At 38.9% G+C, this 17,678-nt stretch overlaps 1 protein-coding gene across 2 annotated transcripts in view; it reads right to left on the bottom strand.

Annotated features, from left to right (window-relative positions):
• The window catches only part of MOB1B (MOB kinase activator 1B), a 40,467-nt gene extending 30,557 nt beyond the window's left edge, over positions 1-9,910 (bottom strand). Inside the window, exon 1 of one of the 2 annotated variants that reach the window (XM_028505804.2) lies at positions 9,593-9,910. In XM_028505804.2, coding sequence (XP_028361605.1) covers positions 9,593-9,606 — 14 coding nt within the window. In that variant the 5' untranslated portion in view covers positions 9,607-9,910. The remainder of the gene's footprint in view (positions 1-9,592) is intronic. The other variant, XM_036021789.1, reaches the window with a different exon arrangement.
• Between the last annotated feature and the right edge of the window lie 7,768 nt (positions 9,911-17,678).

Here is a 17,678-nt window from a genome sequence, read left to right as displayed (position 1 = left end):
AGGTCGATGGCAATGGAAGCAAGCACCCTAACTATGCCAAAGGACATAAATTATTTGGAAGAATCTTTACTATCAACAGTTTACTTGGTATTAATATAAAAAGCCCAAGAAGCTTTCATGATTATTCTTCTTAGTAGTGCAACAGCAGTCGGGACACAGGGAAACGCCACTTTCATTCACTGTTACTGGAACACAATTTACCTTGACAGGTAGAATACATGTGCCAGACATATGCCAATAATCCTTGAAAGGGTAATAAAAAGGTCTCTACAAAACTGTGAAATAGAGATCCAATAAATAGATGTCCCAAAATATTCTGTGCAGGGAGTATTATTCATATCTCCCCAGAAGTCTTTGGAAGGGGAAAATTAGAGCAGAATAAAAAGAATCAATAATACCTCCACCTACTATTGTGAAAACACTGGAAAATGTCATGGATTTGTTTAAGGGGGGAAAAAAACTATGTGTAATATATATAGGCACTATACTAGGTGGTAGAGATTTTAAAACATTTTTTTAAAGATTTTACTTATTTATTTTTAGAGAGGGAAGGGAGGGAGAGGGAGAGAGAGAGAGAGAGAGAGAGAGAGAGAGAGAGAGAAACATCAATGTGCGGTTGCTGGGGGGTTATGGCCTGCAACCCAGGCATGTACCCTGGCTGGGAATCGAACCTGGGACACTTTAGTTCCCAGCCCGCGTTCAATCCACTGAGCTATGCCAGCCAGGGCCAAAACATTTTTTAAAATAGTGCTGCATCATCAAAGAGGTCACATACTCTGATGAAGAAAGGCCTAAAAACCGACCAGTAAAGTATCTTTTGATAAGGGCTACAAGGACTACAGAGGACACTGAAATGGTATCTTAACAAACTGGGAAGGGGCCACAGGTTAGGGAAAGAGTTGGTTCCAGAACCAAAGAAGTGAAGGTAGGGAAGAGAAGGGCAGTCCAACCAGAGTAACAGGAACAGCATTTACAAAGGCAGAGAGATGTGGGAGAGAAGAAATGCAAATAAAATGGCTGAGCGCTGTGGGGGAGGAAAAGGCAGAAGGGCGGGTGCAGATGAGGCTGGAATGGTGAGCAAACACCCTATCGTGGAGGCTCCCTACGCCTTGGGATTTTGCCAGCCACTTCCAGCCCCATTCCAATCTCTACCTGAAAAGCCCAAGGGAACTGCAGGAAGAAAGGAGGCCAAAACCAAGCAAGGCAGGCCCCCAAATCCATTCCACAGAAGCAGCCCCTTCCAAAAATTACAGAGGCACACATCTGCAAAATTCCTGCTGTTCTGAATATGTGAACATACTAGATAAACATTACAACTTTTCTAAATACCAAATGCAACTATTTCACACCTATATCTAAAGGAGTTTATAAATAATGAAACATCAACAATCTTGAAAAATATATATTAAAAATAAATAAATAATAATCTTGAACCTTCACCAGCTAATGGACTTAAAACTAATAAGTTAAAAGCAATTATTGAGGAGCATATCCATGTCACATGCTAGTTTCCAAGTTTTAGATTCTTGAAGGCACAGACCACATCTTACTTATCTCTAAATCCCACCTTTCCCTTCCCACCACTAGCACCTAACACTTCACTTCATACACAGGAGATGGCCAGTACATATTCACTGTATTGTACATGAACACCATGTACTCATAAGACAGCTAAACACAATATGGAATGTGGAAAGAACTTATATACTAGGTGTGGGAATTTCATGAACAAGTGTTTGTACAGGCCTCTCTGGTTTATGAAAATTTCCATAACCATTCTCTCATTCAGTTCTCATAGCGACCCAATGGAATACACATTCCTTTCCCCTAGTAGACAAAGGAAGCAAAGGTTAAGAATTGAAGTGCTATGCCTAAGGTCACATGGTTATAACAGACCAAAAACTCTGAAACCCAGGTCATCCCACTCAAAGGCCACTATTCTTTCTAAGACAACCTTCAACCAAAAATATATATATGTATTGAAGGCATATTTAGCAAACAACACACTAACGTGCCGGGAAATAAAACAGTGAACAAACCCTATGAAACTTACCATCAAGGAAGGGGGGGGGGGGGGGGAAACACCTTAAATAATAATTATAAATAATTACATGTATGCAAAGACAATCAGGTCACCTAACCTCCTTCAGGGTTGCTAATGAAAAAAATAAGCAATGCCACATGTTAAATATGGTAAAGGCAGACTTTATTCAGGAACAATGAGATAGCTATTGGGACCACTGCGATGGCATTTTACAGTGAGGGGGAGAGAGACTGGGACCAACTCTAAATACAGCATGGAAAAGTGGGAATTTATAGCCAAGGAACAGGGTAAGGGGGTGAGTGATGAAAAATTACTAAGAGGAAACACTGGAGGTAAGAGAGATTCTGGCCAAAGTGACCTGTGACCTAACAGAATTCTGGCTGAAGACAGGCCAGGGTAATCAGACATCAACCCCCGAGGGAATGGTGGAGGAAGAGGAAGCTGATCAGATATGGGGGGGTGGGAGGATTCTGGTTAAACTGACTTAACAGGGTTCTTGCTAAAACTAGACTTTACAAGGAAGTGCACAAATAGGCCTAAAAAAAAGGTCCAACAACCTGACTAAAGTTCAATCGGGCAAAGAATCTCTGTCAGGGCCTCACAAGTCTCTCAAGGACAGAAGTAGTGTTATATTGAAATCCAAGGATTTTTCTCCTTTATCTTATTTCAAATCACTTAACTCAATATGCAGGCATTCATTCACTTATTAATGTCTAAAGCTCCTCAAACTTGGAGGTGCTTTTCATGTAGGGATTTTATTAAAATGCATTTTAATGAAAAGACTGAGGACTGAAATCTTGCCTTTCTAACATGCTTGGGTTGTGTGTGGCCCAGGACATTGGCTGGGGGCATGTGAGAGGCAACCACTTGATGTTTCTCTCCCTCTCTTTCCCTCTCCCCATAAATAAATAAGTAAATAAATAAGTTTTTTTTAAAAGGTATATCTCTAAACCAATAGTTATCACAAGACAATACAGTCCCAACACCTTACAAATATGTTCCTACTTAAGCAAAAGCTAAAATCAATACAGTTCAATTTTGGCATATTTTGGTCCCCAAATGTCTAGCCACTTAGAATTTCACTTGTTGGTATAGTTTGGCTCTAACTATAATTTGAAAAAAAATTTATTTCAATTCTTAAGAACCTGCCACTTCCTAAATTAAAAACTGACAAGGACAGCAAAGGATCATTAAACTGTTACAGAGTCTGACTGATAAGATGCTTTTGGGAGTCCTTAACAAGAGGGTAGAGAGACCTGGCTGGTGTGGCTCAGTAGACTGAGTGCCAGCCAACAAACCAAAATGTCACTGGTTTGATTCCCAGTCATGGCACATGCCTGGGTTGCAGGTTAGGTCCCCAGTTGGCGGCCTGTGAGAGGCAGCCAATGTTTCCCTCACACGTTGATGTTTCTCTCCCTTTTTCCTCTCTAAAAAAATAAACATTTTTTTTAAAAGAGGGTGGAGACACAAGCATTAGTCCACAAAATGATGCTGCACTCTGGTTAAGAGGCTTCAGTTTTGACAAATTAGTTTGTTGTTCACTGACTCAAAAGTGCAATATTTATGAGTTAAAAGTAAGAGTGCCAGGTGAATATTTGGCTGGATGTGGGGATAGATTAGGGACACTGAAATCAGGCATACGGGAGTAAAAATCATACCCACAGAGAGTTTTTAAACAAAGAGCTATTTCAGTGGTTAAATCTAAGGCTATGCAGGGCACTGGCGAACAAACAGATTCTCTTAAAGAGTGGGAAGGTCATGCTGGGACTCTCAGTGTGGAACATGATCTGGGCACCAAGGTACCAGAGAAGTTGCTATTGAAGACTTTTACCTAGACTGCCTCTACTTAATTATTCTATGTTTACACTGAATACTAATTATTTAAGTTAAACCATTATCACTTTCTACAAAGAAAAACACAAAAAATATTCTTTCTAATACCCAATACAACTATGAACTATTCTCATCAAATTTCATTTTGGGAACAACAAAAGGACTTAAGCAAAAGATAAAACAATAGTAGCAATAAAAAAATTCAACCTTTCATTACAAATAACAACAATAAGGCTACTTGGCTATGAGGTACTTAGACTATTACCCAAATAATATTTGCTTACCTTCCAAACCCTGCTTTTTTTTTGTTTCAAAAATCCTCACAAACTCAAAGTAGCACTAATACACATGACGATTAAACCCACAGAAATTGGCTATGACTTAAGTAATCAGAAATGATGAATGTTTATAAAAACAGTAAAAACTACGAGCAATGATCACACTATTGAGATACTGATAAAGAACTAGGTATCACTGCTGCAAATAATTACAATTTACTGAGCTAGGCCTTTTACATTCAGCCTCTCTAATCCTCCCAATATCTCTGAGGCACTGGTCCTAAACATAGCAATAACAGGAATAAATTAGATTACTGTCACACTAATACCATACACAGTGTAGTTGCTGGCTGTTTTATCCTTAACATGGCTGAAGCAAGGCCCACACATGCTCAGGAGAATAGCAATGGTTGCTGTTCTAGGGCCACAGGGGAGGGTAGCCAGGTAGGGTTAGGAAAATGGCTGTAAACAGAAGTTGAAGCAGGTAAGGGCATTGAGGATAATAGAAGCCAGGTGTCTCACTGACCAAAAAAAAAAAAGGCAAAAATATGTAAAGGGAGAAGGCTAGAATGATCCCTGTGCTACTGGCTCAGTATTGCAGTTATTGGTATAAGCTCATTCAAGACACCTGGACAGATTATACGTGGGTATGTAATTCCTAGCACTGTCCAATAAGATAATGCTTGGTCGGCAGCCATTCAAAATGATGTTGCAGAAGTGTATCTATTGCCATAAAAAATTTACAAGTGAAAAACCTGATCTATATACAATAGGGATCCATTTGTTTATTTTAAAATATATACAAACAAAAATAGAACAGAAAAGACTAGAAAGTTACATCAAAAAACAAATAATTATCTCTGAATGTGATTATGAGTGATTTTTTTCTTCATTTTCTTAACAGTATTTTGTAATTTCTCCAACACATGTATCATTTTTACACTTAAAAATGGAACTAAAAATTAATTTTAGAGTATTATTTAAATTTAAAGATTTCTATTTTCTCTTCTACCATTATATTCTTGGTCCCAACAGTATGAGATATTAAAGATTTCTCATTGTAAAAACAAGACCTATTTGAAAATCATCTTTTAATATAATTTTATCAATTATAAATAAAGCAGTATGAGGCAAGATCTCTGGATTTAGATTGGCAGGGTTCAGATTCCATTTACATTATTGACTGGCTACTTAATTTTGGGCATATTATTTAACCTCTCTATGCCAGTTTCTTCATTTGTAAAATGGGGTATCTGCTATGCTAGGCACATAGTACTTAGCTAGCTATTTATTATTATTGTTGTTGTTATTAACATTATCATCTTCTTCCTCTTCTTTTACAGGTAAAGATGCTAAGGCACTAAAACCATATGCCAGAAAACTACAACGGTGGGAAGGGGTAATGGTGGGGGTAATGAGACAGAGATGGAGGACATAGAAAAAAGAGAGGTCGGAGAGAGACACAGAAAGACAAGAGACAGTCATACAGCAAAATCCTGGATCTCCTTTCCTAAATTGCTATTCTTTTGAAAAGATAGATGGAAGTGACTTGTATATAGCATAATGCTCAATAAATATTTCCTTTATTTCTTCCTCAATCCTGTTTTTTCCTATACAGAAATAGAACTGCGTTATATTCATTCACATCCTTAAACCACCTTTCCTACAGACTTGCATTTTAAAGTTAACTATTATTTGTTTTAACTCTTTTGTAAGTCAAATGTCTCTGTGGAATTCCATCAATGAGAAGGGACTTAAAATTTAAAAATGCTAGAAACACAGAAAACACTCAGCACCCTTTTTGAATAATTGTTAAGAACTTACTCTTGCCCTGGCTGGTTTGGCTCAGGAGACTGAGTGCCAGCCTGTGAATTGAGGGGTCTCTGGTTCGATCCCTGGTGGGAGTGCATGCCTGGGTTGCAGGTCAAAGGCAACAGATCAATATATCTCCTGTACATTATGTTTATTTCTCCCTCCCTTCCTGTCTCTCTAAAAATAAATAAAATTAAAAAAAAAACAAAACTTACTCTGATCAAAATTTCCCTATATTTTATATGCATAAAATATCAGGAAATGAAAAACACCAAGCCAAAAGACTTGTATTCTAATTCTATCCAGGCCAATACTTAGGCCAGTAACCTGAAATTGGTGACTTTGCCACTTTAGCAAAAAAAAAAAAAAAAAAAAACCCACAAAACAAAACAGGTGAGGAAGCAATACGACTGATAGATCCCATCTAGCTTCAAAATTCAATAGCCTCTTAGACAAACCTGAAAATGGAGAATTCACAGGCAATTTTTTATGCCTCCATATTTCCCGACTGCAAACTCCTTTTCACCTTCCCCTTTTAGAAAACTTGTTATATCTTCCATTAATGTCCATTATTTCTTTCTAGAAACCTTCCCTCCAGCCCAAATACAGTAAATTCCTCCATATTCTTTGGACCCATGACCCATTACATCTATTACAGATGGCTGTTTATAAACTGTCTACTGTCTCTGGAGTCCCACATTTTGCACAATGCCTAGAACACAGCAGGTGCTGAGGCTGTGTCTAAAAATTTGAGTCTTCGACCCTTACTGGTGTGGCTCAGTTGGTTGGGCGTCATCACGCAAATCAACAAGTTGCTCTTTCAATTCCCAGTCAGGGCACATGCCTGGGTTGTGCGTTCAGTTCCTGGTGAGGCACAGATAAGAGGTAACTGATAGATGTTTCTCTCCTTCTCCCTCTCCCTCCCTTGCCCTCTCTCTAAAAATAAATAAATAACATATTTTTAAAAACTAAATACATATAAAAATAGAAATTTGAGTCTACAAAGTTAAATTAGGTTCCCTTGAAGTTTCCCTATGCACCATCTGGAAGTTTACAGCTTAACTGGAAGATACAGGGTGGCCAGTTTGCAGCACAACCAAAGCTTTGTCCCAGTCAGGTCCACACATGCGGTGCAAATTTATTCTGATCATTTGTACAAAAGCTACTCAAAGGAATCACTGCAGCAGATTATCTGGACACCCTCTAGGGATTACCTAATCTACCTTACCTCCCTATCCAAACAAACCTCTTCACCCTGTTCTACATTATTCCATGGCATTTAAGACCTCCCACCATACTATATAATTTACTGATGTTCAGTGTTTATAGTTGCTCAATGTAAGCTTAACTAATGCAGGAATTTTTATCCATTTTGTTCACAAATGATAGCCATTGCCTATATCAGTACTTGGCACAACAAATGATTTTCTTTTTTAACTAAAATTCTTTCCTTCTATCTCAAAGCTGTCACGAGTTATGAGTCATCACCTTTATAACCTTATCTTGCATTGCCCTTATTTCCTTGGATCCACCCATTTACGTAGAAGCTTCCAAGAACTGGAGGAAAATATTTGTTATTTCATTCCTAAATTACAGCTCTTATTTTCTCTGCTCACCTGTTGGTACAGAAATAATACCCAGGAAACTATACCAAGTAACAAACAGATGAAATAACCAAAACTTTTTTCTTTACATTCTGATAGTTATTTCTATCTACAAAGTCTTCACTACAGATTTTAAACTAATGGTGGACAAAAATCAAAATTAAAAATGCTGGATTATTCTTTTGGCACACAGGCTAAAGATATTGAGACTACATTAGCTGTAACATGTGACCTGACTAAAAACTTATGCCCCAAACAGTACAAACCCTCTAATGTGATATGTATATATAAAATATATACAACATATATATACTATATATATTATATATATTAGTTATGGCAAGATCTTTGTTAGGTAGCTAATACACTTAGAGGAAATTAACATATCCATTGTATTTCTGTAACTATTAAATATTGAGCCATGCAAAAAAGACACTACAGTATTTGTATTCAGAAAATACTACCAAAACCTTGTCTATCTCCTAGTTTCCACCAAATATGGTCCTTCCCTGCTTCATCCAACTTAGCGATGAGTTCCAAGAAACACAAGTCCAGCAGCAGCAGCCATGGACATCATCTACTTTACTATTTTGAAGACAGCTTTTAAGTTCTTGAAGAAACCAAACATAAGCAATGTAACAGACTCAAGATGAGAAGCTTCAAGCTGGGATGCCTAGATATGTTTATTCAAACTAAAATAGAAAACAAAGACTTTCATGAAGTCACCCAGTCCTCTCATCTATCACCACCTATCTAACAAACTTGACTTCTAGGATGAGCCTTAAAAAAAGGCTTCACAACCTCAAATGACAAAAGGCAAACTCTCCATCATGTTAGAAATAACAGCAAGTCTGCCTGAAGGTTAACCTTCTCAGGGATCTCTCAGTTTTGCTTAAACACCCTAAAAAGAATTAATATTCTAGATATGAGCATTGAAAGTAAGGGTTACATTCTCAGGATTCAGGTACCAAGGTGATGACTGAAAATAAATGTAAGGTGGGGAAAGAAGAGCATCAGAACAGAAAATAATTATTAAATACTATTTTCTCTACAACAGTAAATTAGAGTATGGAGTGGGTTTCAATCTCCAGAGTTTTTATTAGCTTTCTAACCACAGAGTACATATAATCACAACAAAGCCTTCAAAAGTCTTAATTCTGCAGGGTTCAAGGTCCTGTTTTCCGAGGATGTAAGGTTTGTCTGCTGCCTCCATAGATGGGATCTTGCCATGCCATCTTTCTGCTCATATCCCAACCCCCAACACGTCTGTAATAAACGATAAGTATGGGAAATGACAAACAACACTAAACGTGACGTGACGTTGTCATTTACAAATGATTTGCAAAACAATTCCCCAGTGGACCTAATCAACCCAATGCACACTACCCAGGCCCTACTCGGTGGTTATCTGAAAAGATAAAGCCCCCATTCTTCAGGGAAGCAAGGAGCTGCTCCAGACCCCAAGACTCCAGGCTGTCACTAGGCAATCTCTGCCCATAAACAGCCTCGTTAAGTGGCTTACATTCACAAGACTTGTTACCCCAACTGCTCACTCCTAAAGCCCAAGGGGGTGGGGAATACAATGCTCCATCGTCCATGCTTGGGACCCAGAGAAAAAAGCAATGGGCAAGAGAGACTGAGACAAGCGACCGGGTACTCGTTGGATATGGGTCATGCGGACAGTGGGAGGTATTTATTCAGAGCGGGCAAATAAACAAACCCAAAAGCAGCGCGGAGAGAGACGTTGGGGTGATGGATAAATGCGAGTTCAGGTACCAGGGTGTCTCGGGACTTGGGGTACAGGGAGACAGAGCCTCCCTGGGGGCTGGAGAGTTCCACGCGTGCTCGAAGAGGGCTGGGGAGGTGGCGGTGGCAGTAAGACAGCGTGAGCAGTAGGAGCAGGTTCCTGGAGGCCCGATGCATGAGAACATTCAGAGCGGGCAGCATCGGGCCAGGTGGGCTGGGGTCCTCGGCCCAGGTCGCCTGAACAAAGCCGGCGCGCGGGGAGCCTGGTTACTCACAACAAGAAGCTCATGTCGGCAGTGGCGTGGGCTGTGGGCTCGGTCGGTGGCGAGGCCTGGGGGCGACGGCGGCGGGGGAAGCGTTAGCCAGGGAAAAAGAGAATGGAGAGAAAACGAGGAGGTGGAGCAGTACAGCAGCAGCTGTTTGGGGTCCGCAACTTGCTTGGCTTGGCTTGGCTAGTTCCAATGGCAGAGGAGCGGAAGTGGGAAGCACACAGCTTGAGTCTCTTGAAGAGAGGGGAAGGAAAGAGAGGCGGGGAAAGGTCCGCCCAGCCGTCCCAGGAGAACTGCCACCGCAGTGCAACCCTCGGTCTCCTCCTCCTAAACCCCCAGCGGCCCCCACCCCCCTCCCTCCCCGAGAACTCTCGCGAGAGTTACGGCACGACCACTCTGGCCCACGGGCTGCGGCTTTGGGTCCTTCAGCTCTGGACACCTTTGCAGCTTCGGGACACAGCCCGCAAGTATGCTAAAGCCGCCAGACGGATCGATGCCTGGCCACGTTGGTCAGGAAGGAAGTGGGCTTCAGCTCCGGGAGTACTATAGTGAGGGATCGAAATATAAACAGAATTTGCCCGAGTGCCCAGTAAACAATGATGGAAGGTTAGAGAGTCTATCTGCTACTACATAAACACAGGAGGAAATTTCCTCTCATTAGAATTTCCTCTCATTAGAAGAGAGAAAAGGATCTAAATGGGTTTTCAAGATCCCTGTTGTGTTATAGGCATATTTTAAAACCCTGAACTAGGAGATGGTCAGGCTCCACCACTGTCTGAACAGGCAAGCTAGGCTGTCATCAGCTGTTAGGAAAATGGGGAAACTGCTGTGGTTACATATTCCAGGTGTGCAGATGTGAGCATTTTTTAATAGTCTATACAGACTTGCCCTGGTCGCCTTAACTATGAAATGTAGGCTCCTGTATAAGGGGAACTAAAACGTTTCTAGACTCCACAATGAGTTGTGCATCAGAGTGTCCAGTGGTTATAATGGACTTGGGACCCATATATGCTTAATCAGCATTGCCACTAATGACCAGCCTACCACAGCATTATCAATTTGGCACCCATTTGTTTTACATAAGAGATGTCTTTCTTCTCCACTCAACAGCCATCAAATTCACAAATAAGTTTTTAAAGAATCTGAACAAAACATGTGCAGCTGTTAACCCACAGGCTAATAGACTTGAAGGAGGTGCCATCTGAAATGCGTTCAATTGAGTTTATTAGTTTGGTATTTTAGTAAATCAAACCACTTCTAAAAACAGAAGAAATTATTGAAATCTTGACACTATCACAGGAACAGCAGAGGCCACTGGAATAATTTGAGAATTAAAGGCTGAAAAGACACAGGAAAGGTGGCAAAAGGAGGGTTTATCTTAATATAAGGAAAATAAGGGACTTATGGTATAAAAGCCCTGGACTCCAGACCTTGATATACTACTAACTTCCTATGCAATTCCTTAAGGGTCTTCTGAAAGTAAAACTTGAGATGCCAACTTAGCAAATTATGTCTGGGAAGAGTAAGTCAGTTCACATATTAGAACAGCAGTTTTACCCCCTTTTAAAATGAGGACCTTTGATTATTACATGATCTCTAAGCTATCTTTCAGTTGTAAAATTCTGGCATGCTATAGGCATCCTTCAAGTGACTAGAAGAGTTTCCATCTGCTTCTTGATTTGGGAGAGTGGCTTATGTAGCCTTGTTTTTGGTCTGACATAATTTAGATAAATCCTACGACACTATCAGGGCAATGATTGGCAGAGGAGAGAATCTGCAAAAATACCTGATGAGTTCTTAAGTTAGGAGAGTTTCCTAAAGTTAACAGCTGATAAAACGTAAATATATTGGTCCTAAAAATGAGAGAGGTGGCATGTTAATAACATAGAACATAATTCCAGAGATGAGTTATTGAAACAATGGCTGTTACTTAAAATTATTCAGCACTTCAAAAACATTGAGAAATCTAGAATCAAAGTGAGAGTGTATTTAAAGACACATTTCTAATTATAATTTCTCCTTCACCAATTTATACAGGGTGGGGCAAAAGTAGGTTTACAGTTGTTTACATGGAAAATAACATAATAATTAGTAAATAATACAAGAATAAACTCTCGTGTTCTTACAACTGTAAACCCACTTTTGCAAACAAGATCAAAATCTTATTTTGTTTATAAATATTTGTTTATGAAGCAAGATTTTTTAAATGTGTCTTTTATTCACCATTTTTTCAAGGAACTGGAAATGATATGAAAGAGTAGAATGAAATATGAGTAGGTACATGCCCTCAAATATCTTTTAATATTCATTTGAGTTACTTTCTTGTCATATTAAGTAAGTATATTTGTATAATTTAGATTAAGTGGTTAAGAAAAGCCTTTCTAAGGAGGTAATATTTTTACTGAGACCTGAAGGAGAAGAAGAAGCCAGCCTTGCAGAGTGCTACGGAATGAGCATTTTCTGGTAGAGAGAATAACAGATACAAATGCTATAAATTAAGAAAGAGCTTAAAGTGTTTGTAAAACCAACAGGTTATGGCCTTGGCAGGGTGAACAAGAAGAGTGTCATCAGATGAAAGCTGGACACGTAGACAGGGCAAGCTAGACAAGACTTTGAATTTTATTCTAAGAACATTGAAAAGTCAGCAGAGAAGCAAAATAATAAGAGGGTAGGATAAAATAATCATAATAATATAATCATAATTCATTAGTTTAATGAATCCATTACACTGTTTCAGTGATTATCAGCTCATCATGATCCCTGATTAGCATTTTAGAAAAGCCACTGTCCTTGTAATGGTCTAGAGGGGACCAACATACAGAAGGTAAGGTAAGCCAGAAGATGATTGTAATTCATCCAGTTGTTTCTCAACAGTTGTGATTTGGTTTAGGGTAATGTGATTAGTAATAGAAAAAAGAAATAATAATCTCAAGGTAAAATCAACAGCACTTTTTCAAAAGCCAAAGATTATACCTGCTGTTTGTTTGTTTGTTTGTGTCTGAGCTTTAGCAACTGGTGGATAGTGCCAGCATTAACTGAAACAGGGAAGTTATGAATCACAATTTTGGGCCTGTTAATACTACGGTTCCCTTTAGATATGTTAACTTTGAGATGTTTTTAGACATCAAAGTAGTGATGTCAGGTAGAGTTTTGATACTGTGCCAAGCCCGGGGAGAGACCTGAATAGAGGTATGAATGTAGGAGACCTCAGTAAGTAAATAGTATTTGAAGCCATAAGATGGGCTTCCAAATGGGAATTTTTATGCCAGCTAAAAGTAGGCTTAGAGCAGTGTTACCTTAATGCACCTGTATTTCTTCTTTCTTCACTTCTCTTCCCAGATATCTCAGGTTTCTGATCATCATTTAGCACATCTCCCTTGGTTTTATTTATATTCCCCTTTTCCCTCAAGGTAAGGGTTTCTATAACCTTAAAGAAAATGATTCATCATACCTTTTTATCAGATAAATTAATCACTTCCCATTTGTTAATTAATATGTTCCCCTCCCAGAAAAAATAACACCAGTTGAAGCCAAATGTCCAAATTGTAGATCAGGGAACACTTTCTTCTCACAGAGTATTTTAGTGTAACAATGAAGTAGAAATGATTGAATTATTATTAGAATACCACCATTTTTGCAATTTCTAATAGATGAATGGATCTGGACATTGATCACCAATGGCTGCTAGTATCACAAGAGAGATAAGCATACTTTTTGTGCATCCTGTTGGAAGAATATATCACCCGTGAAGATATCTTGCCAAACAAATAGAACCTAAATTTGGACAAGCCTCCAGATGGAATTTACCAAATTACAGGAAGTAGGGAACAGAAGAATATGCTAAAGAACATATGCAATGACCCCACATGAATGCAATCAACAAAATCCAAACTGTGACGAAACTATGCAGGACCCAATTTCTTCAATGAATGAATCACAAGGTAAAAATAGAGCTGAAGAAGAAATCTATAGGTTGAAAGAAACATGAGAGACCTATCAACCAATTACAATGTGTGTCCTCATTTGCATCCTGGTTCAAAAAAGAAATCTGGGAAAGAACGATAACAAATGTTCATGTCATTTATAGACAACTGAAAAATTTGGACACTGGATATTTGATGAGTCTATACACTGATTATTAATTGTAGTAACAATGTTGAGGTTATGGATTTTTTAAAGAATTTTTTGGAAACATCAATTGAGCCCTGACTAGTATGCCTCAGTTGGTTGGGCATCCTTCCACAAAGTGAAGGGTTACCAGTTCAATTCCCAGTCAGGGCACATGCCTGGGTTGCAAGTCTGGTCCCCTGTCAGGGTGCATATAAGAGGAAACCAACTGATGTTTCTCACATCAATGTTTCCCTCTCTTCCTCCCTCCATTCACCTCTCTCTATAAGTAAGTAAGTAGATAAGTAAGTAAATAAATAAATAAATAGAAATATGAATTGAATTACTTACAGATGAAATAATATGCCTGGGATTTGCTTCAAAATAATTGGAAGGAAGAAGCAGGAGTACAGATGACATAAGATTGGCCATAAGTTGATCATTGTTGAAGCCACATGATGAGTACATGAGAATCATTATACTGTGCTGTTCACTTTTGTTGAATTTTGAAATTTTCCACAATAAGAACAAAAACAAATAGTCAGTCTCCTCTTCAAAAGTCCTAGCAGAAGTGTTATTAATGATGGGAATTGAAAATTTGCTGATATATAACATTTTTGGTCTAGAGAGTTCTTCCCTTGCCCTCACAATTAGTCAGCTTTTTCTCCCTATTTATATAAAGATATCCTTGTATTTATAAAACTAGAAGCAAATGCTATTAATGCCAGTGAGATAAGTGTTGAATTCAAACCTGTACCTAACTCAGCCTCAGTATTGGGTATCTGTTCTCTCCTGATTCAGAAACATGATCTGAAAGAAAAAATCCTGAACAAATGCTAGAAAAAAGTATACCAGAGCAATAAATCCTTAGTAACCTGATAAAATGCATTCTGTTGTCAGTTATGTAATATGTAGATTGATGTACTTATTCCATCCTATTAGTTTGTTACATAAGATTATTTTTACAGCTACCATTTGTTGAATATTTCTGATGGGCCAATCACTCTCCTAAGCTTTTCAAATATTTTATCTCTATTTCATTTATTCCTTACACTGTCCCATAAGTTACAGTGTTATTTCTCCCCTTTTATAGATAAGGAAACTAATGCTGAAAGGTTATATATTTAATTTGTTCAAGATCACATAGCTCATAAATACAACCTGAATTCAGTCAAGTCCATTTCCCTTTCCCCATTCCCAGGATGACCTAAGTTAGAATGAATATATTCTAAATGAATTTTGGCAAGTTACACAATCCCACTTAACATAGCTACCAATTCAACCTGACCCTTACCAATGCTCTTTAGATTTTTATTCTATATCTTACTTTATTAAAGATGAACCAACATATGGTTATACATGTTTCTCAAGGACGTTAGTTTGACACATTAAGAAAGAATGGAAGTATATAAAAGGTTGGCTCATGAAGCTTGTCTCTCGGTAACATTCATTTATCACTAAGAGCCATAAAGCATCAAAACAAAGCTTATTATTTAACATGTTACAAGGGAAGAAGGAATCTTCCAGGAGTCCCAAGTGGCACCCAATACCCTCCCCTTCAAACTGTTCATTCTTTTGAAAGCCATGTAATAGAATACTAGATTTAAGGGAATGATGAGGTGCAAACTCTTCATTTATTCATTCAGCAAGTATTATGTACTATGAGCCTCTGTGAGCAAAAACCAATGGTTTTAATCTCTGCCATCATAAATCCTATAGGTCATTGGGAAATATAGGCAATCGAACTAATGAAAGCAAAATTAAAAATTGCATCAGTGTCAGCGTCCATGAGTGTATATTACAGGAACCTCACTGATTTTTGTGGGCAGAGAATTGGATCCTGTGGATTCAGAAGTGAACAGTACATATTTACTCCTTGCATTTAAATTCCTGTTATATTTGTAAACATCATAATTTAATAAAACTTCTACTTCCCCAATCATCAGTGCTAACCCACTTTTGATGTTTTGAAGCACAACATAGTGATTTTGGTTTGTGAGAAGCCAGTTTTTTAGAACTTTTCAGAAGGTGCTATTTGCAGTGTAACTTGGAGGCTCTTAGTCCACGGGACAAAAATCATAAAACATTTCTCACATGGGCTTTGCACTTGTTCAGTAAACATTGAATTTCTTGACTTATGAAGTTTACCATTGTCCATAATTATTTGCTTTTCAAAAAAAAACTTAAACCGTGTAACCACTTTTCCTGTCAGCTGCACAGGGAGAAGGAGCAGGCAGAGTCGCTTCTGAACCTATTCAAAGCTGCTTTTCTCAAATTGATAGGACATTGCCAAGGTCGGCAAGCCTAAAATTAACTCCACCAGCTGTGTTTTGGTTTGCTCCATATAGCACACGGGCTCAGGGGGCTTAATCTGCTAGGCTTGCTTGCTGCTTCAATCTGCTGTGCTCTTAAAAGTTTGTTTGCCTGGAGTGCATGTGTGCATAAAGACGTGGTAACTAAGCAGCTTGAAAGTATAAGGAGACTAAATAAATAAGTCTCTCCATTAGTCTCAAAAAAGCCTAGCAACAATGCGAGGTGGGGGGCCGGGGGGGGGGGGGGGGTGGGGAGGAGTCACTACTAAGTGTGTCAGATGAGCAGCTTAACTTTTAACCTTGCTGAAGTTTCCCACATGCTGCTGATGTGCTATCAAAGACCAAGAGATGAGGATGTAGTTTCAAGGACTCTACGTTTTTAGCCTAACTCCAGGAGGTCCTTTAGCATGAAGGACCATATATAGACATTGAAGAGTATCCCAACTGGCTGCACCTTAAAAATATCCCAAGAATCAGCAGCTGTTACTTTCACCCATACAAATTTACAGTTGGCTTAATTAAATAGTGCCTCTTTTCAAGAGCTGTACCAAGTACCTTGGGCTGTGCCCTAAGTACTTGAGCAGTGCCCTAAGTACTTCCCCCATTCCCTTCTCCATTCCCTTTCCTCAGAGTAACCTAAAGCAGAGTGGATGAAATGAAAGGGATCAGGTTTGAGCAGTTCAGGGTTTGCATCAATGTAAGCCATGAAATGTGGAAGTCAGATCTTCCAATACAGTCTTGAATCTCTGCCTATGTGACTACTGGACCCCAGGGATCCTCAGCAGTCCCTAGTCTTGGCCATTTATTCTCTCTTACTGATGGCCATTACCACACCCTTTTCTTGGCATCTCTCTCATGTTTTCCACAATTGTCATAGTCACAACCATAGCAACCTGGGCAGCCACAATCCTCTTATAGCTGGGAACAGGAGATACAGTGTTACACAGTTTAATTCCCCTGCACTGCACCAACTGGAATCTGGTTCCAGACAGTCAAACCATGTGTTTTTCTTCTAGAGAACTATTCCAACCCTCCCCTAAATATCACTGTCCTTAAGGTCTGTGTGGCATCAGGGCAACCAGGGGGCATCACAGAGAAGACCAAAGTAATCAATCTTACACCTTGAAATTTGACCAAGTATCTCCAAATCCTTCTCTTATAGGCTTTATTCTGTATTTCCATACCGGTCATTCATTTGAGTACAGGATAAAAGGGTTTAGGAAAATAAAACCATTGTGGGCAGGAAGATTTCCTATCCAAAATGGAGCTTTCAAAGGGAGTGATCTTGTAATGCACTCCTTATAAGGGGTCTGAGAACTTCCTGGATCCCTGCAGGATCAAGGGCTCAGATTCATCAGCCAGTCATTAACATTTATTCAAGATCTACCACAAACCAGTTATCATGCTAAGAGTGAGGATACAAAAGAAATGTACAACATCACAACCCTCCAGGAGCTCCTTTCTAGTGGTGAAGACTGACATACGAACCAATAATTACAGCACAAAATGATGCCTCTTCTAATAGATTATATGCAAAGGGCTACAGGAGCTAAGCTGGAGAAAGAATGTCACTTAAATTGAGGAGGAATATAGGGACAAAGAGAGTCTTACCAAAAAAGTGAGTCTTAAAGAGTTATTAGACTTTCACCAAGTGAGGAAGAGAGGATGGAGGA

This window comes from Phyllostomus discolor, chromosome 1, assembly GCF_004126475.2.
Source record: "Phyllostomus discolor isolate MPI-MPIP mPhyDis1 chromosome 1, mPhyDis1.pri.v3, whole genome shotgun sequence".
NCBI lineage: Eukaryota > Metazoa > Chordata > Mammalia > Chiroptera > Phyllostomidae > Phyllostomus > Phyllostomus discolor.
This window is presented reverse-complemented; position numbering and strand designations above follow the sequence as displayed.